General features: G+C 38.6%; 1 protein-coding gene across 10 annotated transcripts in view; it reads left to right on the top strand.

Moving 5' to 3' along the window:
- The first annotated feature begins 2,468 nt into the window (after positions 1-2,468).
- The window catches only part of CEP152 (centrosomal protein 152), a 130,851-nt gene continuing 107,007 nt past the window's right edge, over positions 2,469-26,312 (top strand). For 6 of the 10 annotated variants that reach the window (XR_004432006.1, XM_033190188.1, XM_033190191.1 and 3 more), the window contains exons 1-9: positions 2,474-2,654; positions 8,067-8,160; positions 16,171-16,274; positions 16,789-16,858; positions 16,940-17,218; positions 18,317-18,485; positions 21,074-21,214; positions 23,116-23,255; positions 25,821-26,021. Coding sequence is in view for 9 of the 10 variants with exons in the window: in XM_033190188.1 (XP_033046079.1) it covers positions 8,068-8,160; positions 16,171-16,274; positions 16,789-16,858; positions 16,940-17,218; positions 18,317-18,485; positions 21,074-21,214; positions 23,116-23,255; positions 25,821-26,021 (1,197 nt within the window). In the remaining variant the exon portion in view is untranslated. Of the gene's footprint in view, positions 2,655-8,066; positions 8,161-16,170; positions 16,275-16,788; positions 16,859-16,939; positions 17,219-18,316; positions 18,486-21,073; positions 21,215-23,115; positions 23,256-25,472; positions 25,586-25,820; positions 26,022-26,312 lie in introns of those variants that run through there. The other 4 variants (XM_033190190.1, XM_033190194.1, XM_033190196.1 and 1 more) reach the window with 3 other exon arrangements.

Consider the following 26,312-nt stretch of genomic DNA (forward strand, 5'->3'; position numbering starts at 1 on the left):
ACATGCAAGGCAAACATTGAGCCAACATTTCACAAATAACCTTTTGCCCAGCATTTGAGATCTTTGGCAGTTTTACTTTCTTCCCCCACATTTGCCTTTGTTATCCCAGAATGCCTCTGTCTGCTTGTGTTTCTTCGGATGTGCACACCATTACCTGACCTCTGTAGAATGCCTTTCCTATTCTCCCAGGCTTAAAGCTCTGCTATGGGCTACCTCCTTCCTGCCTTCTTCTCCAGACTTACCTCTAAATATAAGATTCCTGCACTTTTGCTGGTCGGGCCTTCAAATTTCACTCATGCCAATCAACTGGCCTGTTGAACTCTCTCCTCCTCTTCTTCCTTGAACCTGCCTTGATAGATTCATCCTTAGGTGTTCACTTTCCCTAGAATTGTTGCCTATTCTTATTACACTTAGTAAACATTTTTTGTTATTATTTATCTTTCTATGTAAGGACCTTGTAACTCAGAGTGTTGGTACCTTGAGCATAGGGGTCCTACCCTGCACCTAGGCTGGGACTTAAGCAGGATAGGTGGTCAAAGAAAATTTAGTCGAATGTATCCATAACTCCACTAAAAACCATTTTTAGAGGCATGTCAAGATGGGAGGTTGATTTATTCTTTATTTTCCTTCTTTGTCACATATATACTAGGCTCACTAAAATATTTTGTATGTAGTGATGAGCTCTGGGTCTGGAGATAAAGGACCTGGTTTCAAATTCTGTCTGCCTTGTATTAGCTGTGTAGCCTTGGACAAGTCACTTAATTTATTTTTATGTAAGTTTCTTCAACTGGAAAATGGGGTAGGAATACCTAGGCCCCCCACAGTGTTGTAGTGAGAACCGAATAAGATAATGCTTGTGAAACAATTTACCAATCTGTAAAGCACTGTGTAAAGGATTATAAACACTGCCTCCTCATGTGTTTCCCCTGACACCTTTTATGCTTTCATCCTTCTAAGAAGCAGTTGTTTGTGCATGGGGATCACCTGGCATTCTTGCTGCAGCACTCCATTATAACCCTCAGCACAGAAAGCAACATACAGTTTGCCAATCGACTTCAGTGGGATGTGAAAAGTGAAAAGTGCATTTGATTCTCACTAAGATGCCTTGGCTCAGATTCAACAAATGCCATTTACTTGAATGCCTGTTATTTGCTTTTTCTGCCCGCCCCCCTGCCAAAATCTTCATCTATTTGTTCATTTATTCATTTACTCATTTAACGTAATTGTTTTGAGTGCCTACCAGGGTCATGAAACATGTTAGATACCCAAGAAGTAAAGTGAGTACTTCAAGATATTCACATTGTACTGAGTGTAACAGACACACAAAAACTTATAGGAGATATAAGAACTATAATAAGATATATAGGATACACTGTGTACAGAGGTGGGAAAGGTCATTTCTGCGAAGTGAGAGAGTGTATATCATGAAAGTCTTCAAAGGAGGTGATAGTCTATCTCGAAAACTAAGTAGGAGGAGAAGTAAGGTAGAGGCAATGCAGGTGAAAGAAACAGCTTTCACAGCAGGTGAAACAAAAAAAGCACTCTGGGAACCATTGTTAGCTCAGCCTGTGATTTCATTCATTCTATTACAGTGGATTAAATTACCTGTTATTTGCCAAACCCTATACCAGTTTATGGAGGTACAGGGGTCAGTGTAGGCATGGGGGTTGATGGTGAAGTAGCAAAGGAAAACTAGCCACATTATGAAGAGCCTCGAACAGTCATTTTACTCCACGCCAGTACACATGGGAAAGAGTTGAAAGGATATGTGAACCTGCTGCCACCAATTCCTTTATTATTCACTGGAACTGTTTCAGCCAGAGAAGATAGACACAGTACTGGGCTTTACTGAGGACTGGGTGGCGCTGTCTTTAGGGGCAGGTTAATAATATACACCCAAGCGATAAGAACACTTACACCCGAGGAAATTAGAATAGTGAACAGACACTTGGACAAATGTGCCATCTCATCAGTTTAAAGAAGCAAAAATGTAAACAAAGCGGCACCCAGTAAGATAGAAGACAAAGCAAAACATCTAAAGCTGTTAGGTAATAGGGAAGCAGGTGCCTTAGAAAACAAGAAGGGCAAATGTAAAAAACCTTTAAGGCAAGAGTTCGGTGGGGAATCTGCGGGATTCTGTGTGCTGAAGCGCAGGAGGCACGAGTCACCTCTGCAGTCTCCGCTACCAAAGGGGCAAGGGGTCCCGGTAAGACCGGTGCACCCTGGCGGAAGGTAGCGGGCAAAGCGCTTTGGCGTCTCTAGGCAACCGATCAGCCCGCCCACTCCGGAGTAACTTCCTCGTAATTGGCTCACGAATTCACCAATGGACGCACAGGGGGAGCTTCCCGCCACCTCTGGCGCCCGCTTTCAAACAGCCGTACTTTGCAACTGCAGGCGGACTTCTCAACCAAGCTTGAGGAAGGCGGAGACTTCTGCCTCCTCGCTCTGCCCCGGGCCGGCACGGCTCCGCCCACCGGGCGAGCTTCTAGTCGGCGATTGAAGGAGGCGACTGCTCCTTAAGGGCCTCCGCCCCGAGGGTTCGGTTGTGACTAGGAAGGAGCTAGTGGACTAGAATCAGGGTAAGGGGGTTTGCTAGAAGTTGGTCTTCCGCCAGGGCTAGAGTTTCCTCGCGATAACAGCCTCCGTGGCCTCTGGTGAGTTCTGATTCACGGGTGGGCTTGGACCTGGGGTTAGAGGAGTTGCGGGGTCCTCGGGATCCTGGCTGAGGGTTCCCCGGGGGCTAACCTGCCCTCTCCCCAAATCCCGCGGTGGTGGACTGCCCGCATGTTGCGGGCTCAGCTTTTACCTTTAACGTGTCATTTAGACCTCTTCATTCCTCCAGTATCCTATTTAGAAGCGACATATGGAAAGCTTGCCTCGTTTCCAGACTGCTGGGGTCCCCCCGAGACCCTACTCTGCGGACCCCGCCTTGGTCACCCTGGCGTTACTCCTGGCTCACAGTAGGTGCTCTGTGCACGTGTGTTGACCGAGTACAAGTGACGCTAGCACCCAAAGCCAGCAGTCCCGGGTTATGGGCCCCGTGTGGCTTTGGTCATGTTTGAGTGCCGTAGCTGACGCCAAACAGGTCCTCAAGGTCATTCGCTTAGCCTGTGGATGCCTATTGTGTATTAGCATTACTCGCTCCGCTCTCTGAGCAACTGAAATCAGTTCGTCCAAAGTGCTGTCATTAGCACCGATCACAAGATGTCGTGATCATTTGTTTATATGTCTATTTTCTTTCCCTCCATCACGTCCTGTTAAACTTTGTAATCTTGAACAGGGCTTGGTAAATTGTCGAATGAATGAATAGGGTGCCTCCACCAGGTGTTGCAAGTCTAAACTGAGCTGTGTGCTCTGGCTCTTTCCATTCTAGAAGGCGAGTTATGTCAGCAAGTAAGTAGAATTTCACAACTCCCAGTGCAATTCTTAGAAACCCCTTTTGTGGGGGTTTATAACCCTTTCTATATCGTAGTCATGAACTCGAGTCTGATTTAAGCCTGTTATCACCATATACCTTCATAGTGCGTGACAATGAACATGCACTCCCCAGACAGGTGAATGCGCTCAACTAAAGAGAAGCTGAAGTAGAAGCCATAAGAAAAGCATAAGACATACAGTCTGAAAGTGCAAAGGAGTGGCTTATTCTATGGGGGAACAGGCTTGGAAGGGCATCTTGAAGGAGGGTGGCATTTTTGTTCCATAAGAGGTTGCATTATTTGAAGTGACATTTCTCATAGGCTGCACACTCACCTTTTCTCAGATATGCGGAATCCTCTTTATTCCTGTAACCTCTTCGGTAGCTGTCAGACTCCTATTCATCAGTAATAATGTCATAATGGCAATAAAACTAGAATGTATTGATTGGTACATAGTGCTGATTACTTTACATGTATTATCTTGTGAATCCTCAGAATCAATCTTTGAAGTAGGTATTGTTTCTACCCCCATTTCATTAACGAAGAGGCAGAAACTGTTTGCTCAAGACTGCACTGCTGATAAATAAAAGAGCCAGAATTGAACTCAGGTTGTCTGAATGAGTGCCCTCATTCTTAGAGCCAGTTATAGCCATATTGTGTCCTTTAAGATTTATTTCTAATCTAAAAGCTCTTTTTTTCTGTAAAAATTCTCTAAACTATCCTTTCTTCTTAGGAAAAGTTAATTTGTGCTTTGTACTTTCATCTACTACGGAATTTATTACAATATGTTATTGTAACTGTTTATATCAGTGGCTCTAAGAGAGGATGAGCAGAGACAGTGAGCTCCTCATGGCTGGTACCATGTTTTAGATGCATCTAGAATATGGTCTGGAACACAGTGGGTATTCAATAAAATTTTGTTGAAATAATTCCTATAAGGTAACATGCCTGTATCATATTCAGTCAACAAATATTTGTTATGTGCCTACCATGTGCAAGCGGGTAGATACATTTTAATTCTGCCTTCAGGGTGCTTATAGTTTATTAGATGAGGCGAAAACAATACTACCTTTGCTTTGTAATCTTTTGTCTAAATAAACACTGATTGGTTTTGTTGCAAGGAGGGCAGAGAAAATCAGGGACAACGAAAGAAATGCTGGGTCAGAGCATTCATCTGAGTGTAACAACAGGACATACTTTTTATAGTCTTGTTAAGGGTTCAGAAAAAGTTATCTAGGAAGAAAGTCTACCAGACTGCTACTGAGAAAGAAAACCAAAACATACTGTACACTTATTCTGCATCTTGATTTTTTAAGTGGTCAGCCTTGAGTCAATAGATACAGAAAATTTTCATTATTTTTACTAGTGGTATAGTATGACAAATTCAAAAATAATTTTACTAGTGCAAATGTTCATTTTCCATATATTAATTTTGATAGTTTTCAAGATGGTTTAGCAGTTCATATTTTCACCAGCAACTCATGAGCCATACAAAATACAAAATAGTCACCACTGGGTGATAAGTTTTTTTTTTCTTTTTTCAATCTAGTGGTTGTTGAAAATGGCATATTGTTGTTTAAATGACACTTTTTTGAAACATCATGAGCTTAAGCATCTTTTCAAACTAATTGATTTGCACGTTTTAAAATAAATTGTCATGTCAGTCACCCAATTTTATATTGGATTGTTTGTCTTTTTAAGGATTTTATATTGGGACTTTGTCAGGTTATTTGCAAATATTTTTCTGATTCTTATTTTTCTGGACTTTGTTAGTGATGTATTTTTTCTTTTTTTTCTTTTTCTTTTCTTTTTTTTTGGGGGGGATGGAATCTTGATCTGTTGCCCAGGCTGGGGTGTGGTGGTGCGATCTCGGCTCACTGCAAGCTCCACTTCCCGGGTTCTCCTGCCTCAGCCTCCCGAGTAGCTGGGACTACAGGCGCCCACCACCACTCCCGGCTAATTTTTTTGTATTTTTAGTAGAGACAGGGTTTCATTATGTTAGCCAGGATGGTCTCAATCTCCTTACCTCATGATCCTCCCGCCTCGGCCTCCCAAAGTGCTGGGATTACGGGCTTGAGCCACAGCGCCTGGCCGTATTTTTTCATACATAATATTTGACTTGTTAGTGATGTCTTTTGCCTTAAACAAAGTTTTGTTTTTTGTGGTTAGGTTTCCATCACATTTTTCTTTATGACTTTTGGGTTACTATCTTGCTATTTTTTTTAAGCTGCCTCTTTTGTTGTTCTGAATATTATACTAAAGTCTCTGGTAGCAGTGATAATGAGTAGTGATTAATAAGTTAAAGTATTAGCTTTTATTTTAAGTCTCATTTAAAATATGTATTACCTTTTTAGTATATATATTTTTAACCATGTAAGTTGATCAGATTTCCCTTTATGTCTGAAATCATTTCTTAAAGTCTCATAGTTTATAGTTCTCATAAGGAAAACTTATACCTTTTTTTCTTCAGTGGGGAGATTTTGGTAATGCCATGTTTTGGATTTAAAATAACATTAAAGATATATGCTTTGATATTTGACATTCTCTTTACTTTAAAAACAATAACATACGTATTCTTTATCTGAGAAAAAGCTCTGTATTTAAAATATTAGTAGCTACATTTTTAGCAATAGGCTCTTATAAATCTTAATGTTCTTTTTCAATAATCAACATCAATTGATGGCAGGTTAATAAAGGATTGGGACAAACCTCCTTTCTCTAACTTAAGGAGAAATTAACCCAAATTCCATATTTTGTCTTGTATTTATATTTAAATGAAAGAGAGGTAGAAGACACAGAATTCAGAAGCAGAAAGGATTTTTTCTGCCTGGAGGATTCAGGAATGTCTTTAAGGTCCAGTTTAGTTTCATCTCTTTTAAGGAGATGGGATTTAATTGGGCTGGTATTTTCATTATTCATATATAGTGTTCTCTATGCTATTAAGTCCATTTGCAGTAGTAGAAAAAAAATCTAGAGACTTGTGATTGTGTGTTTTTCCCTCACCATTTCATATTATAGGCTCTTTACCATACTCATATCTTCATCTTATATTGATATACAAAAGGCATCTTATAGATGGACTTAGATTTATTTTCCTCAATATACATGTCTCTTCCCCCTTTAGCCCTGGCACAAGGGTAGAAAGGAGTAGGTGTAGTCTGAGAAGCAGAGGCTGGAGGGTTTTAAGCTGATGTAAAGAGTCTGAGTTGATATGAGTTGAAAGGGACGGGTTGGGTGTAAGGACCAGAGAGGAAGGGATTAGAAGGTAGACTGCAAATTAGAGGTTGGCCAAGAAACATAACTCAGTCTTTGAAAAACAAAAACTTGACATAGGGGGATTTTCACCACTGAAATTCATATGTGTGTTAATCTTTAATACCATATTCATCTAGTCTAGCTTGCACATTTTCTTTTCACACTTTAATATCTACAACATAGACTGCATCCTAAAATTAATGTTATGTCATAATTTGATTGCCTACATCTTGTTCCTACTGCTACAAATGGAACTGCATCATAGAATCAAAGACATCTTAGATCTGATGAAATGGGATATTGTCTACTCTAGAGCTATTGGCTTCCACAAAAGTTTGTGATATAGTTCTTACCTCTTAAGACGAGGGAGCTAAGTTCTTTATGGTAAAATGCATTTGGATTGCTGGATCTCTATGCTTCTGATTTTACTTCCAATTTAATGACATTTTAGAGCTTGAAAGATGTAGTGAATGAGTTGTGGCTCAGGCTCGCATCCAAGTGCGTTTCATTGGCATGAATGACAGTGGACTGAATGGAGGGCAGTGTTAGGCCAGGTAATTGATGACACCTGCCTACTTTTTTTTTGTTGGGATTGTTCAGAGCTTTGAAGTTCTGAGGGGTTTATGTGTAGTGTCAGGATCCCTAAGTATAATTTAAATCAGCAGCAGCTTTTTTGACTGTAAGTAGTTGAAAACCCATTTCCTGCTGCTGCTTCTGCCGCAGCAGTGACTGCTCCCCAGGGAACTCTTGCTGTTGCTTTTGGAATTGGAAGTCCACAGTGGTGGAGCTTCACAGCCTTCACTTCTGTTTTTCCTGAGTGTATTGCCAGAACCTGATTTTATCAAGCTTAAGAGGAGGACGTTTAAGACTTATATTTTGTTGCGCGCTCTATGGCATTGTAAATGGTTTCTGGGTAGCAGTCACTCATGATTTAGGGGCCCTCTTCTTGTAAAGCATGATATTTGGATTTCTGATATTAAAAAAAAAATGAAGCAATTAGGGTACTGCCTGTGCCATGTTTAATATATCACATTTGAAATTTTGTTTGAGCTTAAGATTTTTACATTTGGCACATTTCTAGTTTATTACTATTGTCATCTTATTTTTTATGTGGGCAAAAAATCTTACTGTTTTAACTTATACTTTTCAGACCACTAGAAAGGTCTCTTCATAGTTTTATTACCGATTTGCATTTTTTCTTTTCCATGAATTGCTGTCATATAGCTATTTTCTATGAATCGCAATTATTTGTATTGGCCATAATGGAGTTATACATATTTTCTCCCAGTCTGTTTCTGTCTTTTCACTTTGTGTATGTATGGCATCTCTTATGTAGTTTGTTCTGGGGAGATTTTACGGAATATTCAGAAACCAAACATCTTTCCCTTCCCACAGGATGACCATGTCATTAGACTTTGGCAGTGTGGCACTACCAGTGCAAAATGAAGATGAGGAATATGACAAAGAGGACTACGAAAGAGAGAAAGAGGTAAGTTGTTAAAAAAAAAAAAAAAAAAAGAGACCCTAAACCCAGTCTTTAACAAGTTTTATTTCTTGATCAAAATTATATCATCTTGTGTCATTTTGAAGGGATTTGGATTTTTTTTTTTTTTAAACAACCCTGAACTCTGCTTGCTATTTAGACTGAAAAGGTGGATAAGTGGAATGCTTCTGTTTTTGAGACAAGAATAAAACACAACGTGAATAATGCCATCAGATAAATGGTTAAATTTTTCTTTTCATTTAGGAGGTAATGGTTGACTTTGGAAGTGGCAGGTTAGTTTCTAGGTGCTTGTAACATTGCTATGAACAAGTCTGACAAGGCTCTTTGCTTTGGGTAGTTTACATCCTAGTGGGATGGCAGACAATAAGCAAGTAAACAAGTGAGTAAAGTAATTTGAGTGAGTGATAATATATCATTGATAAATGACAGGAAAACAAACTGGAGTGTTATGAAAGCAATTGGTAGGGGATTGCTGTAGATGGGGTGGTGAGGGAAGGTCTGTGGGAGGAGGCAATATTTGAGCTGAGACTTGACTTATGAGAAGGAACCAGCCATGCCGAAGCCTGATGAAGAGCAGTCTAGGCCAAAACACCAGTGAGTGTAAGCTGGGAAGTTGGGAAGAGACCCCGTGTATCTGTGGAGCAGCCAGAAGGCCATGGTATTGGGTACATATAAGCCAGTGTTGGGTGGTGGATGTGGGTGTCAGATCATGGAAAGCCAAAAGATAAGGTGTTTGTATTTTATTCTTAGAGCAATGGGAAGCCAGTGGAGGATTTTAAGCAGGGAAAAGTGATATCATATTTTTGAAGATCTTTCAGAAGGCTGCATGGTGAATAGATTATAGAAGGAAAGGAATAAAAGGGAGAGACCATATTATTTATATATAAAGTGTTTAGCAGAATACGTGGCACATAGCAAGTGTTCCGTAAATGGTGGCAATAGTAATAGCAGCAGTAGTAGTGTTACTGGTGGAAGTCAAGTTAGTTGTTTTGGTTGTTTTTAGTGTAATTCAAATTTCTTTTTTTTTTTTTTTTTGAGACGGAGTCTCGCTCTGTGGCCCAGGCTGGAGTGCAGTGGCCAGATCTCAGCTCACTGCAAGCTCCGCCCCCCGGGTTTACGCCATTCTCCTGCCTCAGCCTCCTGAGTAGCTGGGACTACAGGCGCCTGCCACCTCGCCCGGCTAGTTTTTTGTATTTTTTAGTAGAGACGGGGTTTCACCGTGTTAGCCAGGATGGTCTCGATCTCCTGACCTCGTGATCCGCCCGTCTCGGCCTCCCAGAGTGCTGGGATTACAGGCTTGAGCCACCGTACCTGGCCTCAAATTTCTTGATTATCTATGATAAAAGGCTTCTTTTGTCCTGACACTATTTTTTATATGATCCATTTTCTAACATGTAAAGAAATCTTTTTTTAGTAGTTATTGGGGACCATTAGTATTAATAGGAAGCAAGGAATAGGGTCAGTTGACTGTTGTTCATGTGACTGGTGGTAGAATTATGGCAGGGATAGAAAACTGGCAACTTGCTGGATTTGGTTCATAGACAGGTATTGTCTTTTAAAAAATTGAATCTGTATTTGAAGATTTGAAAATTTTATGCAGCACTGCAGATTCTCTGGCTTACCTAAAAAACATCCAAAGCTGTGGCCACACCTGGCCTGTATTTACACATGGCAGCAGGCGGGCTGGAGCTGAGCAGTGGCTCTCCTTCCCCAGCTGGCCACGGTCCCCACTTCTCACACAGACATGGGCTTATGCACTCAGACCTGCCTGCTTCACTCTGGTAAATTCTCTGCCAGGTCCCTGAGGGCATTTGAGTTTATGACCCTGGAGAGGGTTTCTGGATTTTGGCAGGGCCCCTCACAACAATTGTTGTGGCAAGGATGGGAATGAGGATTTTCTGTTACTTTGAACCTGCAGCATGAGGTTTTCATGACTGGGCTTGGATAGTTGGCTGGGGTTTAGCCACTGGGATTCTTGAGAGGGTCAGTTTAAGTAATCACTACTGTAAAGAAGAAAAAATATTTTGACAGGTGATTTTTCATTGAGAAATATATTAGAGAGATAGGTAGAGTGTTAGAGCTTACTGCCAGTGTATTGTGTGGTTAAAACTTTAGAGGGGATACTAGTCAAGGAGGCAATTAATTCTAGATAATATGGAAAATAGCTATTTGGGATCACTTCTTTGATAGATTGTATGCTGGGATAGGGAATATCAGGGGAAAAGTTGTTCTGAAAGATCAAGTATCTAAGAATGAGTATTTCCAGCAGAGTGGAAGGATATATAGCTAAGTTGACTCTAACATGATGATTATGGTTAAATTTGTAAAAAGCTTCATGCTAATAAAAATATTTTTACTTTAAAAACTAATTGCTGCAAGGAAAAAAGTGAGATTAGAGGCTAGAGAGGTTCAGCTTTTAGTAACAAACTTCAGAATTGTTCACAAATCTTCAGCTGTATGTATACTTTGTCACTACAAGTTAAAGTAATAAATTGGGTGGTCAAACCCAAGCTTGCATGTGTATCTAGAGGGCTTTTTAACTGTCTCAGTCTTCCTGACCCAGCAATAGCCGAATGGTTCACAGCCTTAAGAGATTAAAGAAAAAAAGCTGTTTTTTCCTGTCTACCTGGTTGGTAGCTTTGGGACTGCGGTTTTGGGATTGTGGCTAGGTTATAACTGTTAGCAGTGGGCTAATGCATATTGCTTTCTCTACTTAGTGAATCACTTTGTGTTCAGTTCGCTGATGTGGGAGGAATGCCTTTATCCCTGATGATGTGCTATAAGGCTTACCAGGCATACCGCATCTGACTCATAGTCTACCCTGCTAAGGGTTTGTGAGAGCCTCTCTTGGTACATGGTTGGATAGTCCTGATTTTCACTGTCTGGGATGAAAGGCCAGTTGCTAATACAGCATGTTTTTCCAAGCTGTGTTTAATTTTGTTGCTTTGGTGCCAGTTGGGATTTTGTCCACATGTGCCCATATCCCAATGAATACACCATTCCAACCTTCATGCCATCCTAATGAGCAGCTTTACAATTATGATTTAGCCTTTTCCATTTCTATTCTCTCCACTGTTAGCATTGAAGATCAAATGGAGAAAATGCCTTTAACATTCAGAAAAAGGAAAGGATTTAGTAAATACGTTATTCAATATTTAGAGGATATTTAGACCGGAGGATCTCAAGCCAGAGACCATCACGAATAGACCCATATTTTGCAAAAAAACAAAAAACAAGCAAACAAAAAACAAGAATTTTGTAAAAAAATTCCTATAATCTATTTCTAAAGTGCTACAACTCTTAATGGTACATTAGTAAAAGTTGGCCCACTGTGCCTCAAGGCATAAATGCATGGTAGAGAGGTACATAAACCACAGCTTCTCACAGTGTTTCAACTGAAACTCCATCTCTTAAAAATAGTTGACAGAGCAGATTAGGGTGCAGATCAGCGAGGGTGATGACATCATAGAGATATGTATCATGTCGGTTAATATCCATTAATTGTCACATATTACTTACGTTTCTCCTAACTTACTCGAGGACATTACTTTCTGATTGTACTCTTGAGAGCTGCTGATAATACTTGTCGTTCTTGCTAAGGAGGAGATCTCATCCAAAGCAAACTTTTCTTTATAAAGCTGTCCCAGAAAATAATTCAGAAGCTCTTGTATTAACTCATTCATAATGTAACAATGTGACTTTGCAAAAATACTCTTCACTTAAAGTCACTATACTTGTGATTGCAGTCAGATATTACAGAGATACAGTTTTGTTTTGTTTTGTTTTGTTTTTTTGAGATGGAGTCTCGCTCTGTTGCCCATGCTGGAGTGCAATCGCGCAATCTCGGCTGGTGCTCCCTCCCGGGTTTGAGCGATTCTCCTGCTCCTGCCTCCCAAGTAGCTGGGATTGCCTGGCTAATTTTTTTTGTATTTTTAGTAGAGACGGGGGTTTTGCCATGTTGGCCAGGCTGGTCTTGAACTCCTGACCTCAGGTGATCCAACTGCCTCGGCCTCCCAAAGTACTGGGATTACGGGTGTGAGCCACTGTGCCCAGCCCCAGATAAAGGTCTTTTTGTAATAAGAATGCTTGTTATAAGCCTCTTAGTTGTTGGTAAAGCCACAGCTTAAAGAAGATTGCCATTTTGGACTCTCACAGTCAGCTGGAGTAGACATACTTTCTGCAGTGTCACCAGAAGTAGTTCTGTGATTGTTGTTGGTTCTAGATAGTAAAATCATCTGTTTATGTGTGTATATATTCTGGAGCTGGTGATTTGGGGCAGAAATACTTGGTAATCTATGATATCAAGATAGTATTTGCTGATGACGGGTCATTTAGTGATGACATCTTTGAAAATGATCTTGAGTAGAAAGGTAGATGGTTTAAGTAGCAGGTGGCAGATAGAAGCTTGCACCTGGCAATACTGACTTGGTTTCTATATCGGTACTTCTCTAATAGAATAATAAAGCTCCGTTGAGCTTGGCATCACGTATTTTAGAGGCAAGGTTTCCATTGTGTAGCCTTTCTTCCACTTTTTTTTTTTTTTTTTGAGACGGACTCTCGCTCTGTCGCCCAGGCTGGAGTGCGGTGGCGCCATCTCGGCTCACTGCAAGCTCCGCCTCCTGGATTCACGCCATTCTCCTGCCTCAGCCTCCCGAGTAGCTGGGACTGCAGGCGCCCGCCACCACGCCCGGCTAATTTTTTGTATTTTTAGTACAGACGGGGTTTCACCGTGTTAGCCAGGATGGTCTCGATCTCCTGACCACCCTTCTTCCACTTTTTAACTGCCTTGTTTGATGTAATTACGGAAACATTTTGATATTTTGTTTCCACTAGAGGGAGTTGTAAAGCTAGTATTTGTTTACATTTAGCGTGTATCCATGAAAGCATTATTTAATAATTCATAGTTGAAAATATCAGAATCTTTTAAGAAGTGTAATAAGCAGTCACCTGTTCAAAGGGAATATGACCGTTAGGTATTCCATTTGCTACCCTTTCTCTTGGGAGAAGATTATTGTATGGTTTGTAATTTGAGGCCTCTTGCCTTCATGAATATTGAGGATTATAGGCTCTGAAGATAATCTGTTTAGTTAATTTAAGTTGAAAATCCTAACTGAAGGTTTACATGTTCTCTGTTTTACATTTGCCCCTGAATGTAGGCTTTTGTATGTTCTACATGGGTTATTGCAAAGTGTTTTGTTAAGAAAGTTCTTTGAGTAAAATGCTCTTTTTTTTTTCTTTTTAAGAAAGAAATATGTGAAGTAGAAAGGGAGAGGAGTTTATAGAAAGATTCTGAATTTATTTCAACTGAAGCCTTAGAGTGGTAAATTATCTTTTTTATAGGGAAGGTATCTGTTAAATTTTTAACTCAATGCACAGTAATATCCTGTTGAGATTGCTGCTTGCAGCCAAAAAGCAGTCTGATGAATTTTAAATTAATTACTAGTATTAAATCTTATCATTTATAAGGATTGTTATTTCTGTTCTTGAATCTGTATTTGGAAGTTTGATCGATCTTTAATGAGGAAAATTTATAGTTTCTAAATTTCTCTATTTGGTAACAGGTAACTTGCATAACTAGATAGGGCAATTTTGTGTTTTATTGCACAGGGTTCAGTGACCAAAAAGCAATTTGACAGTGTATATGAGGAGGGCACACTTTGATCCTGGGAAATGGAAACACTGGAAGATGGATTTTATTCCTAAATGGTCTTATTTAGGAGGATGTCATTTAGCTTTTCTCGGCCCTGAAACTTATAGAAGCCAGGGAATATGACCCGGCTATGCCAAAGAACTTGATGGATAAATTTCTTGAAGATGAATTTTAAAATGTTAGCATATATGTAAAATGTCTTGCAAGACTCTAAATACTATAGGGATGATTTTGCTAGTTGATGTTTATGTGTGGATCCAGAAGCATTTTGATTAGCTGATTGCTTATACTCAAATTAATTTTTCTCTGTGGATGCCAGTTTTGTGATGTCACAATAACTGCTGAAAAGGCACCCCTGGATTTTAAGGCTATGTACTTGAACCTCACTGAAGGTTTAGAAGAAAATATTCTTTCTGTTCAGAAGTCTTTACTTAATATAGGTATAAAAGATTTGTTTTGTTTTATTTTTCCTTTTGTAACATGTGGGGGTAGTCTTTTGCCTTAAAGCAGTGATGCATGATTATAGACAACAAGTAGTACTACTTTTAAAAGACCTCATAGATGCGATTTTTTTCTCTAGTGCATTTGTGTCTTTGTAGAATTGCTTTGCTACCTTTCATTTGAGGCATGTCATATACAAATATGTTGATGTGTCCTGTTTTGTTTTTCATATTGTGTCTTTTGTATTTCTTATTTTTTATATCTCTCAGTCAACTTTGATATGGCTAATTCTCAAAATGATTTTTCAAGTACCTTGCATGTGGAGGTGAGCAATACATGAGGGTCTTGCGTGTTCATGTTAGCATTAAACAGATTTAAAGATGAAGATAACTTTTCATTGAAGAAAGTATCTTTCTCTTGTTGCATCTTTAAAAAAAAGTGGATTGAGAAAACCTTTTAAAAAAAACCCATCCAGTGAATATGAGAAATAAATATAGATGAAGAAGTATTCCCACCCACCTCCAACATACTCTATTCCGATTTCCAAATTTTATTTCACCAAAGCTCAGTTAAGAATTTGGGGCATTCCTTTCAGACCTTCCATAAAATATATTTATTCAGCTTTTACTATACATATTTTGTTTAAGAAAGTTTTTTTTTTTTTGTAATTCTTAACATTATACTCAGATATGTTTTATGGCCACATTTCATTTCTTTTGTATTAATGACAGGTAAAGTGGAAAAAAAATAACCTGCTATAGACCAGGGAGCATCACATTTTTTTTTTTTTTCCTGAAAGGTTTTACAGAGTATTAAAGGTCTTTAAAATCCACTTGCATAATGTTATGGGTTTGATTTATGTACTTTGGAGGGATGTAATCAAGTTGTTAATTAAAATGGTGCTTAGTTTCTTAAAGAGAAGTAGTTAGAAACAGTTTCCCAAAAAAGTATTTAGTAACATAATATTTGATCTTCTAATTGTTGCTTAATTTAAGATATATATATATTGGGATTTTTAGGGTAGTATTATTATATTGGGTTTTGAAGAAAGACAATTGCAGATAGTTATTGAAATCCTAAAAGTTATTGAATTATGTCTTACAGAATAGCTGATTTATTCATCTTTTTATCATACTTGAAATTTGAATGAATTAACTTTGTCTATCTAGTTTATATAATAAGCAGAATGCTAAAACTGATTTTTTCTAGAAAAAATAATAGAGATAAATCAAATATTTAATATCAGATGTAGTGTTATGCTTTTGCATGTGCTATCTATAGAAAACAGTCTTCCAACTCTTCTTTTACTCAGATGTTGTATGAGAGCAGAGTATTGTGTATCTTTTCATCTTTGGAATTAGATCTCTACTAATTAGTGACTCCCCCGGGTTTCCACAGGTTTCTACATTATCAGAGCATTTAAGGGCTTCTAGGCCACCTGCTGCTGCTGCTGTTCTCATCACCTGGCCAGAGTGCATCTGGCTACCCACATTCCCTGTGGGATGTCTAATTGACAATTCCCCAAGGTCTGATTACTGGTAAAACAGCATTCTGAGACTTAGTCTGCCTGCCCTGTGATAACATAATACACTGATTGTACCATTATTGTGACTTGCTGTGTTTCCACAAAAAAGTTTTTTAATTCTACTGTATGTGTATTTAAATCTTAGACCTTTGTTTAAAAAAAAAAAAAAGCCTTCTGATATAAATCCTAAAATTATGCATTCCCCTTTACCCAAGTGCAATGATGAATATAATTTGTGTGGTACTTAAGAAGTTAATTAAAGGAGGGAATTACGAACTTCTTTGACCTCTACAGTAAAAACCCACTTGTTCCAAGGCAGCTTTGGCTTGGTGTCTTGTGTTTAAGTTGGTATGATATTGATGCAGCCCGTTTGACTCAGTTGCAGCGGTTACTCACAGACCTTCCCCATGACATGCTGGATGACGACCTCTCCTCTCCCGAGCCCCAGTATTCGGACTGCAGCGAGGATGGCACAGACAGAGAGTAAGCACCTGAAGGCACTTTCACGTGTATATTGCAATTCTATAAGTCTTTTTCTTTTGATGAAGATTAATAATTACATGATTAGGCCGGGCACGGTGGCTCAAGCCTGTAATCCCAGCACTTTGGGAGGCCGAGACGGGCGGATCACGAGGTCAGGAGATCGAGACCATCCTGGCTAATACGGTGAAACCCCGTCTCTACTAAAAAAATACAAAAAACTAGCCGGGCGCGTTGGCGGGCGCCTGTAGTCCCAGCTACTCGGGAGGCTGAGGCAGGAGAATGGCGGGAACCCGGGAGGCGGAGCTTGCTGCGCTCCAGCCTGGGCGACAGAGCGAGACTCCGTCTCAAAAAAAAAAAAAAAAAAAAAAAAATTACATGATTATAAAATTATAAATTGATTCTTAAAATTTGGGTGAAGGTTGGAGGGAAAAATGTTAAAATCTTGGGGTTGTTTGTGTTATCTGTGTACAAATAAATGATAGGCTTTAAATCGAAAGTATTCCCTTTTCTCAAGACCACATCATCCTGAGCAATTGGAGATGAGCTGGAATGAGCAAATGCTGCCCAAATCTCAAAGTGTAAATGTAAGTATCTGGTGTGATGGTGACGTTGATGAGGGTGGGAATGGATTTTCGTGCTTTTGTTTTACTCTTGTTATCTAATAGGACTATAATGAAATTCAGAGTTTATATGCTGGAGAAAAATGTGGCAATGTCTGGGAAGAAAACAGAAGTAAAACTGAAGACCGACATCCTGTGTACCATCCTGAAGAAGGTGGAGATGAAGGTGGAAGTGGTTATAGTCCTCCAAGTAAATGTGAACAGACTGATTTATATCACCTTCCTGAAAACTTTAGGCCATATACCAATGGTCAGAAGCAGGAATTTAATAACCAACCAACCAATGTAATTAAATTTTCAGATCCTCAATGGAACCATTTTCAGGTATTGTAAAACCTTGACTTTGAAGAACTTGTGTGTGTGCATACACATTTGCGTGATGTTTGTATGTGTTCAGAAAATGTATGTGAGTGCAATGGTAAGATGATTTAACCACACAAAGTTCTGAGAGGGCACTTAGGCAGGTTTATGGTGAATTAGTCATGGTATTTTCTGTTTGCAGTCTAATACAATCATGATCTTAAGTCAGAAGTTTAAAATAGAGGCTCTTTGGACACAGTTGATTAAATATTAAAAGTTAAGTCTGCCAAAGAATAACTATCCTCGTTTACTGCTGCTTCGACCACTGCACTGTGCTTTAGTGAGAAGCTATGTTCAGGTCTCTTATTGTAGTTTTTAAAGCGGTAATTCTGGGTCGGTGACATTTAATTTCCTCAGTTTTCTTGCTTACCACTCATAACAAATTTTAGGTTAAACACGTCAAAGCTGGTATCTGTTTTGTATGGTGATATAACAGTAGACAGGATGAATGTGAAGGAAAAAACGAAAAACCTTGTTTTTCCTGTGGGAGAGTTTAATGAAGTAAGACCTCAGGATATAGTTAGTTGCTTCTTAGAATTTCTCGATGACAGCAAATACCTCAACAGCTAGTCTGTGTCACACAATGACAGGATGGATTTTTTAGGGCTGTTAAGCGGTTATTTTCTCTTAATTCTATCTCTGTAGAATGTTATTCATCCCGTAAGAGTTACCGAATATTTATTAGTTATGAGGCACTGTATTCCATGTTCATGTTATTGAATATGTGCATTTTTATGTTCCCAAGATGTTGGCATAATCTAAATCATTTGTAATAAAATATTTGTATATAGTCTTATTAGAATTCTTGGGTTTTATTTATAAAATTGCCTTCATTGCTCAAAAGTAGAATTTAGTTGTCTATAAATTATGTATTGCAGACTTTCAATTAATATTGTTAAATAACAATAAGTGCTACTTTTGAGCAGATATGTGTGTGTGTATAAAACTTTGTAACTGTACCAAAAGTAAGTTCTGTAACATAAAATTTAGGTGTCTAATTCAGATAATTTTGGAGGAAAAGGCCAAATCTTAATTGTCAGTTTCATTTGTTGTCTATAATAGCAATTTGGTTCATCACAGGGTCCCAGTTGTCAAGGTTTGGAACTGTATAATAAAGTGACATATAAACCTTATCAGTCTTCTGCCCAGAATAATGGCTCACCAGCCCAGGCGATAACAGGAAGTGACACATTTGAAGGCCTGCAACAACAATTTTTAGGAGCTAATGAGAGTAGGTATCAAGTTTATATTTATTTTTTAATACCACATAATTGGGGAAATTTGAACACACAGTGAATATATGAGCACATTCAAGAGATTATTATTTTTTGAGTATGACAATAGAATTGTGCTTGATATTTCAAAGAGCCCTTATTTTTAGAGATATATACTAAAGAGTATTTATGAATAAACTGACATGAAGTCTAGGATTTACTTTAAAATAATATACTGTTGAGGGGTAATGTTGGGTGGGAATATAGATGGAGCTGAATTGGCCATTTGGCCATGAGTTCATAATTGTTGAATCTGAGAAATAGGTTTGCCTAGATTCATCATATTATTCTCTTTACTTTCTTATATATTTGAAATTTTCCATTAGGAAAAGTTAAAAGACATTTTCTCAACTTTATATTTCAGTCATTCTAGTTTAAGTCTTTTCTCCTCATTTGTATAGTAGTTAGTATCCTCACCTATCATACAGGAGACCAGGGCTCATTTGAAATTAAAAAAAAATTTAAAAAGACTTTTTATGAACTTTATATATATTTTTTTGACTGAAGCCTAATTTGGAAAATGAAACATAGTTTTCAGTCTCAGATTTTTGACTATATAGAAGTATAATTTAATACATCAGCACTATCATCAACTTTTTTGTTTCGATTTTAGTTTTTAGTGTAATAATTAGTCAACTCTGATACAAATTACTTTATATTCAGAATTATTTAGATACCAGGTTCAGTCATGTGACATTTGCCAAATTTTTTTTGTATAGTATGTATATAAATATGAGAATGAAAAAAGTGCTTATAGCTGCTACAGAATTTTGAGATGCAATGGTAGTATCAAAAAACAAAAATCCCAAAATATAAACCCATATAGTGACTGTCCTGAATTACTCTCGTCATACTCTCTGGCATACTAAATAGCTTCTAACTATTGTGCATATTGAAGAGCCAGTGTAATTCTAGAGTGTGACAGCAAGTGTTTTTGTTTTATTTTTTTGTTTCCCTTTAATTAGTAGGGGAAAAGTCATACTGGATATTCCGGCTTGCCTGAGCTATACCAAAGAGAAAACTGGACTTTTGGGTTGTGACTTCTTATTGTTGCTTCCATCTTACACTGGGACAGCAGGGTAGTTACAGGGGGAGGCCCAGAATTCATTTTGCCCTAACGGAGTCAACAGCAAATATGAGGATGGCCTCTCTTTGTTCTTCCGTTTTTTGTGGAATGAGGAAGTGGACCGTGTATATGACATAACTGGTTTTAGATTGAGTAAATGAACCTGACAGCAGTGGCCTGACATCTCCTTAGTGTTTACTCTTTCAGTTCCCTTGAAAAGTTGTATTTGTATCTCCTGGTCTTTCTGCATATAAAAACCTTTCCTCATGTTTCTTAACAGTCTGCACTTCTTCAAGTTGAGTTAGTTTGTCTAAATTTGTCTAAATTTGACATTTGGAAGTTAATTAAATAATGGTAGTGCCAATTTAGTGATTATAGTTTCTTAGCAACAGTAGTTAAAAAAAAAACAAGTTCGGAGAGAGATGGGGCTAGCTCTACTATAAGATCTATGAAGTGTTTGACTTGTATAAACTTTTCAGTCTTTAATTTTCTTTATTTAACCAGATCTCTTTTTAAAAAGAGGACGGAATTATTTAGTTAGCAAGTGGTTAAAACTCAGTAAATGCATTTATTTCTGATTGTAAGCTTACAGAAACATTGTTCTAGCAGGAAGTGAAGAATATTTATCATTATGTAGTTGAAGCATACCTACCAATCCTTTTTTTCCTTTTTTTTCTCTGACTCTTTTTAAAGTGGTCCCCAAATGACTAGTTGTTTCTAAAACAAGACTTCAAAATCTGTTTTTTTTTTTTTTTTAAATTTTGGATTTGAGGAGTACATTTGCAGGTTTGTTACATGAGTGTATTAAATAATGCTGGGGTTTGGCTTCTAGTGAACCCATTACCCAAATAGTGAACACACTACCCAATGGATAGTTTTTCAACCCTTCTCCCCCCACCCCAAATTCTTGATTAATCTATTCACTAGCTAATTAATTCAGTTATGTGCCAGCATCAATATAAATATGTTTTCCCCACTCCTACCTAAAATAAAATATTTTGAGGCTATCTAGAAATTTTCTTTAAGAATGATTTTATAGAAGCTGATGTACTTGTTTTTAATTTTCTGAGAGCATATTACTTTATTTCATTGCAGTTGTTATATACTGATTTTTAATTGGCTAAAATGGTAGTTAGTGATTCAGGGTTATAACTTAAACCAGTGACTTTCAAACTTTTCTAGCAGTGACCCACTGTAAGAACCGTATTTTTTTATTGTGATATGGTCTACAACATATATCTATATGAACAGGTATATATAAATGAAACAAGTTTCACAAAATAAGACTGATTCTTACTACATGATACAATCTGATACATTCTATTTTATCTCTCTTTTTTTAATCCTAGTCACAATTCACTGAATTGATTTCATGATGCTCTGAAAAGTTATAGTCACAGTTTGAAAAACACTGCTTTAAATGACTATAAATTTATATTTTGGTATGTTTTTATCTAATAAATTGTCTTTAATTCCCAGACTCTGCAGAAAATATGCAGATTATTCAACTTCAGGTTCTTAACAAAGCAAAAGAGAGACAACTAGAGAACTTGGTTGAAAAGTTAAATGAAAGTGAACGCCAAATTCGATATCTGAATCACCAGCTTGTAATAATAAAAGGTAAGATGCTGAATGCTGTCATTTATGGGGTATACTGAGCTAGATATCTTGTTTCCAGTAACCTCATATTAACTACGAAGCTTAGAGAATAAAAGCACTTGGTCAGAGGGCTCATAGTGAGTGAGGCATAACAAAATAAAACCCAGGATTTCTGAGTGTTGGCCTTGGATTACTTCTCTTTGGAACACACTGTTTTGGAGGTCAGGTGTGGCTTATGCCCATAATCCCAGCACTTTGGGAGGGGCCACGGTGGGCGAATCACTTGAGATCAAGAGTTCAAAACCAGCCTGGCCAATGTGGTGAAACCCTGTCTCTACTAAAAATGTAAAAATTAGCCAGGTGGTGGCAGACATCTGTAATCCCAGCTACTTGGGAGGCTGAGGCAGGAGAAGGAGAATCGCCTGAACCCCCAGGTGGAGGCTGCAGTGAGTGGAGAAAGCGCCACTGCACTTCAGCCTGGGTGACAGAGTGAGACTCTGTCTCAAAAAAAAAAAGACACACTATTTTGGAGTCCTCATTTTTTCCCTTTTCTCACTTAGGCTTTTAGAATTGTTGAACATTATTTAACTGTACTGATGGCATTCTGTCCTAAAAAGTTGTTGATTCCTTATGTCATTACTCTGGATGAAGTATTCCAACGTTCAAAGTGATTTGTGTTTAGTTTGCACTGCAACGTTTTCTGAGGCTACAAATTAGCGTAAATGTTTTAATCCAAATAAGAGTTAGTGATTGTGAAGTGCCATGTCTGGGATAAACACATAAATACAGACTCAAATTATAATTGTTTACTTCTTGTGCTTTCTCTAGTTTTGGTCCACATTGAACTTTCATTTGTAGAATAATTTTGTGATTGAACTCTAGCTCATTCAAATTTAATTGATGGTGAAAATGTCTCTTTCTGTAATGCTCGTAACATTTATTTTGAGAGAAGAACTTGTGAGCTGTTATAGCAAAGTACGTGGGAAGAATTTAACATTAGGTGAATTAAAGAGTTCACTGCAAGTGGGCTGGGCGTGGTGGCTCACGCCTGTAATCCCAGCACTTTGGGAGGCCGAGGCGGGCACATCACGAGGTCAGGAGATCGAGATCATCCTGGCTAACGCAGTGAAACCCAGTCTCTACTAAAAATACAAAAAAATTAGCCGGCCGTGGTGGCGGGCGCCTGTAGTCCCAGCTACTGGGGAGGCTGAGGCAGGAGAATGGTGTGAACCCGGGAGGCGGAGCTTGCAGTGAGTCGAGATCAGGCAACTGCACTCAAGCCTGGGCGACAGAACAAGACTCCTTTAAAAAAAAAAAAAAGAGTTCATTGCAAGTATGTGTAGGATAATTAGTCCTCAGATTAACTTCTTTGATTAGCAGGGGTTTGTCCCCAAAAGGGATGCAATAATATTTTTAAAGGAAGTAGTTCTGCTTCTCTAAAAAAATTTTTTTGGTGTCAGGATTTTTTTTTTTAATTTTTAATTTTAAATAATTTCTTTATTTGGGACTGGGTGAGGTGGCTCACGCCTGTAATCCCAGCACTTTGGGAGGCTGAGGTGGGTGGATCACTTGAGGTTAGGAGTTCAAGACGAGCCTAGCCAACATAGTGAAACCCCATCTCTACTAAAAATACAAAAATTATGTGGGAGTGGTGGCAGGTGCCTGTAATCCCAGCTACTCGGAAGGCTGAGGTTGTAGTGAGCCAGGATCGTGCCACTGCACAGGTGACGGAGTGAAACCCTGTCTCAAAATCAATAAATAAATAATTTGGTTTTCTCTAAATCAACTAAAGTTCATTTTTCTAGATTAAATTTAATTCAACAACATTTATATATGATACAGATGTGATATCTGATAGGAATTGTGACATTGGGGGTCCCTCTATAGTAACATTATTTATATAAACATGTTTAATACCATAGATGAAAAGGATGGTTTGACTCTCAGCCTTCGAGAATCACAGAAACTCTTTCAGAATGGAAAAGAAAGAGAGATACAGCTTGAAGCTCAAATAAAAGCACTGGAGACTCAAATACAAGCATTAAAAGTCAATGAAGAACAGGTACGTATTTTAACTTATGTATGGTAAAAAAGTTAAAAGTTTAGTTATTTAACAAAACTTTTTGTAGGGTAAGACTAAATTTAGAAGAACTTTGAAGTTATTGACAGAGCATTAGAACTTAAATTTCCTGACTGAAATAGTTTCCTTCAGAATTGGTATCCCGAGAAGCTTTTTTAAAATTTTTATTTGTATTTTTCCTGCTGCTTCTTCATTTGGAAAACTGTTCTTTAGACTTGAGTTTAAAGTGGTGACACATTCACCTCGTTTGATTAATGAGATAGCCATTTGATTTTTGGAAATAGTCATAAGTCATTGGTAGCTAAGCCTGGTGGTGGTTGATTCATTTTTTGGCAGAAGGCAGGGTTAAAAATGAAAGTGGGCCGGGCGCGGTGGCTCAAGCCTGTAATCCCAGCACTTTGGGAGGCCGAGACGGGCAGATCACGAGGTCAGGAGATCGAGACCATCCTGGCTAACACGGTGAAACCCCGTCTCTACTAAAAAAATACAAAAAACTAGCCGGGCGAGGTGGCGGGCACCTGTAGTCCCAGTTACTCGGGAGGCTGAGGCGGGAGAATGGCGTAAACCTGGGAGGTGGAGCTTGTAGTGAGCTGAAATCCGGCCACTGCACTCCAGCTCGGGCGACAGAGCAAGACTCCGTCTCAAAAAAAAAAAAAAAAAAAAAAAAAAAGTGACGGCCGGGCGCGGTGGCTCACACCCAGCACTTTGGGAAGCTGAGGTGGGCGGATCACCTGAGGTCAGGAGTTCGAGACCAGCCTGGTCAACATGGTGAAACCCCGTCTCTACTAAAAATACAAAAATTAGCCGGGCGTGGTGGCAGGTGCCTGTAATCCCAGCTACTCGGGAGGCTGACACAGGAGAATCACTTGAACCTGGGAGGCAGAGGTTGCATGCAGTGAGCTGAGATTGCACCATTGCACTCCAGCCTGGGGGCGAGAGTGAGACTTCCTCTCAAAAAAAAAAAAAAAAAAAAAAAAAAGAAAATGACTATGAAATAATGAGCTTGGTTTTGCCTGAGACTTGTAGCTAAGTCTGAGGATGGTTTAATGAAAGTGTTTAAACAGTGTTGTCTCATGTCTGGCTCCTCCTCATCCTTCAGGTCTTAGCTAAAAACAGTCACCTTTGCAGAGGACTTCTTATTCACTTTATATGTATGGTACCCCATAGCTGCATCCTCCAACTCACCTTCGTTGCGCCATATTCTATTACTCTATAACTATCTGAAATGATCTCATTTGTTTACTTGTTATTTATTGTCTCTTCCCACTAGAAGGTAGTAAGAGCTTAGACCTTTTCTCTGTGGTCATTATGTCCTTAGTGCTTAGAACCCTGCCTGGCACAAATTATCTATGTCATTCAGTGGATGGATCTCTTAGCAATGAAAGCAGTATGCAATATATAGGCAATCTCTGGAATAGAATGAAGAATAATTCTCTTTTGAAATTTTAATTTTTGTATGTAATACAGATTATTTTTAACTTTTTGAAAACCAATGGTTACTAGATTAAAAAGTTAAGTTGCTTTTATGTAGTGAAAGGTTATAATTTTGTAATCTTTTTATGTAAGCAGCAGAATCACCAAGTGTATTAGTTTCCTATTGCTGCTGTAACATGACCACAAATTCAGTGGTTTAAAACAACACAAATTTATCTCACAGTTGTGGAGGTCAGAAGTCTGACATGGATGTCACTAGGCTAAAATCAGGGTGTCGGCAAGGTTGCATTGCTTTCCGGAGGCTTTAGGGGAGAATCAATTTTCTTGCTATTTCCAACTTTTAGAGGCCACCTGTGTTCCTTAGCTTGTGGCCCATTTCCATCTTCGAAGCCAGCAATGAATGGCTGGTTAATAAGTCTTTCTGGTTCTGACTTTTCTGCCTTAGTTTTCCTCATTTATGGACCCTGTGGTCACATTGGGCCCACTTGGATAATCCAGGCTACTTACCTTATTTTAAGGCAGTCTAATTAGCAATATTAATTCCATGTACAATCTTAGTTTTCCCTTGCCATGTAATATAACTTATTCACAGGTTTTGGGGATTAGGACATGGGCATTTCGGGGGTCTATGATATGGCCTACAATACCAACTGTGCAGTTAGAGCTTTGAAAACTTTGTTTTTAAAAAGTGACCACTGGCAAATTTCATCAGTCTTTCAAGGAACAGTTGTCATTTGTCTATGACCTAACAATTGGGTTACCCTACACTTTGGTCATAGAGCAATGCAGACAGCACTGGGGCCATCACAGCAGCACAGATTCCGTGCCTGATAGCCACATTCACCATGCTGCGCAAAATCCTCTTTCACTCCCCTCAGGTAACTACCAAATGTATTTTCTCAGGGAACATTGTTTCCAACAACTGTGGGCCTGGAGGTTCCCAGCTAGGAACGTTTTAATAAGCTTGAGCCATGATGGGTGGAGACCCCTTCTCTACTCTCATTAAAACATGCTTGAGTTTTAGTGTATAGTAAAAGTAAAAGTTTATTGACAGCACAGAGCTAAAATACTCTGTGTATATTTTAAATATGGATATCCTGTGTGTATTACTAGATGATCAAGAAGTCCAGAACAACTGAAATGGCTCTGGAAAGCTTGAAGCAGCAGCTGGTGGACCTTCATCATTCTGAATCACTTCAACGAGCTAGAGAACAGCATGAGAGCATTGTTATGGGCCTCACAAAGAAGTACGAAGAGCAAGTATTGTCCTTACAAAAGAATTTGGATGCCACAGTCACCGCACTTAAAGAACAGGTTGGGATGATTTCAAATGAGCAACTGTTATCAACAAGTAAAGCTGGTTAAGTTTTGTAACTGATATTTTATGGTTCATCATATAGAAATCTTGAATGTTTGTAGTAAATGTTAGATTGTGTGGGACGTGATTGAAACTTAAAAGCCAGTGATATTGGCTGGGCACAGTGGCTCATGCCTGTAACCCCAGCACTTTGGGAGGCCAAGGCGGACGGATCACCTGAGGTCAGGAGTTCAAGACCACCCTGACCAACATGGTGAAACCCTGTCTCTACTAAAAATACAAAAAAA

The sequence above is a fragment of the Trachypithecus francoisi genome, unplaced genomic scaffold, assembly GCF_009764315.1.
Source record: "Trachypithecus francoisi isolate TF-2019V2 unplaced genomic scaffold, Tfra_2.0 Lachesis_group3, whole genome shotgun sequence".
Lineage (NCBI taxonomy): Eukaryota > Metazoa > Chordata > Mammalia > Primates > Cercopithecidae > Trachypithecus > Trachypithecus francoisi.